This window comes from Emiliania huxleyi (genome assembly GCF_000372725.1).
Source record: "Emiliania huxleyi CCMP1516 unplaced genomic scaffold EMIHUscaffold_97, whole genome shotgun sequence".
In the NCBI taxonomy this organism is placed as follows: Eukaryota; Haptophyta; order Isochrysidales; family Noelaerhabdaceae; genus Emiliania; species Emiliania huxleyi.
Window position 1 is genome coordinate 357,450 of NW_005194814.1, and position 1,798 is coordinate 359,247.

General features: G+C 66.6%; 1 protein-coding gene across 1 annotated transcript; it reads left to right on the forward strand.

The window, feature by feature from the left end:
* Positions 1–188: 188 nt before the first annotated feature.
* Positions 189–1,145, forward strand: EMIHUDRAFT_221548 (hypothetical protein; the record flags this gene model as incomplete). The annotated part of the gene is made up of 3 exons (XM_005756475.1): positions 189–377; positions 447–695; positions 882–1,145. The coding sequence occupies 3 exons, from the start codon at positions 189–191 to the stop codon at positions 1,143–1,145; spliced, it is 702 nt and encodes a 233-aa protein (XP_005756532.1).
* Positions 1,146–1,798: the final 653 nt, after the last annotated feature.

Sequence of the window (1,798 nt, forward strand, 5' to 3'; positions counted from 1 at the left end):
CCGAGCTCGACTGCATCCTCGCGCTCGCGACTGCCGCCATTGAGCACAAGCTCGTCCGCCCACGCGTCGTCGATGGCGCGCAGCTCGACCTCAAGGGTGCGTGGCACCCTCTTTTGCACGCGGCGCAGCAGCTTGTGCCGAACGACTGCCGCCTCTGCGCTCCGGGCGAGCCCGAGGCGGCGGATCGGATGCTGCTGCTGACGGGGCCAAACGCGAGTGGCAAGACAGTCTACCTTCGCATGGTTGGAATCACCTGCTTCCTGGCGCACATTGGGTCGTTTGTGCCCGCCGAATCGGCGACGGTCGGCCTCACGGATGCGATCTTCACGAGGATGGTGTCGCGCGAGTCGACGCTCGCAAACGCCTCCGCCTTCATGGTCAGAGCCAATGCACAGAGATGGATGCGGGGTCGAGCGGGGTGCCTCCACCGATGCAACTTTGAGTAGGCTGACCTGACGCAGATGAGCAACATGATGCGCCACTCCACCCGCCGTTCACTCTGCCTCGTCGACGAGTTTGGAAAGGGGACCAATGCGCAGGACGGCATCTCCTTCCTGTACGCGTGCCTGCGCCACTTCCTCGACCGCGGCCGCGAGTGCCCCCGCCTGCTCGCGTGCACGCACTACACGGAGCTGCTCGAGCTGCCCGAGCTGGTCGACCGACCGGGCCTCAGCCTCTGGACGATGCAGGCGAGTGTAGACAGCTGTCGCCACCAACGCCGACGCTGCCGCCGCAGCCCGCTCCGCCGCCATTCTCACCCTCGCAGACGAAGCACAGCGGAGCTTGCGACGAGAGGACGCCGCGCAGAGATGCACAGTCAGGCGACGAGTCACCGTGTCAGGCTGTCAGCCCACGCCTCTTTGTCCGCCGCTGGCTCTCAGGTCATGCTCGAGAAGAAGACCGAGGCGGACGACACGCTCGACGACGTCATCTTCCTCTACCGCGCCATCCCCGGCCGGTCCGAGGGCTCCTTCGCGTACCACTGCGCGGCGGCGGCCAACGTGCCCCGCGCCGTCATCGACCGCGCGGTGCAGGTCTCGCGCCTCCGCGACGCGGGCGAGCCCGTCCACGCGATGGACCGCTCCGAGGCGGACGCCGCCTCCGAGCGGCGCCCCAGCTGCCTCTTGGGCGAGGCACCGTGGTGATCCGTCCACGACGCGTCCGCGACGTGTCGTTATGTAGGCGCCGCCTCGCCGCCCGGGACGAGCTCCTCAGTGGCTTCCTCGAGTTTGACTTCCGCACGCGCCGCGCCGGCGAGTTTTACGTGGCTCACGCCGCGTGCGTGGACACGCTGCGCCAGCCGGCCACCGCGCGCGCCGGCGGCGCCTTCTGCTGAGGATGGAACGGATGAATGTGGGGTGCTTGTGGTGGGCATTCATGCGGACGGGAGGGAGGAAGGGAGTCCACAGCGGGCGAGAGCGCGGCGATTTGGTTCGCCGAGCCCCCCGAGACCGTCGTGTGAGTGCCCCGCCCCGAGCGAGACTGTCTGTCGTGCGCGCTAGGGTGCGCGCACAATCAATCGCCGATCCCCTTTCTTCCTTGCCTGGCCGAGCTGCATAGTAGTGCGTAGTGTTGTAGAGTCTTTCCAAAAGAGGTCCTGTTTTTCTTGCGCAGCACTACAATGACATCAGCCAACGGTGTGGCGATGTCGCGCGCATCTACGCGGTGCGTGCACAAGACAAGGAGTGCACAAGACAAGGAGTTTGGCCTCTGCCACACGTACGAGCTTGGCCGCTTCTGTCCGTCCATGCTGCCGTCGGCGCAGCGCATCCCGCCTATTGGCGACCTCTTCACGCAG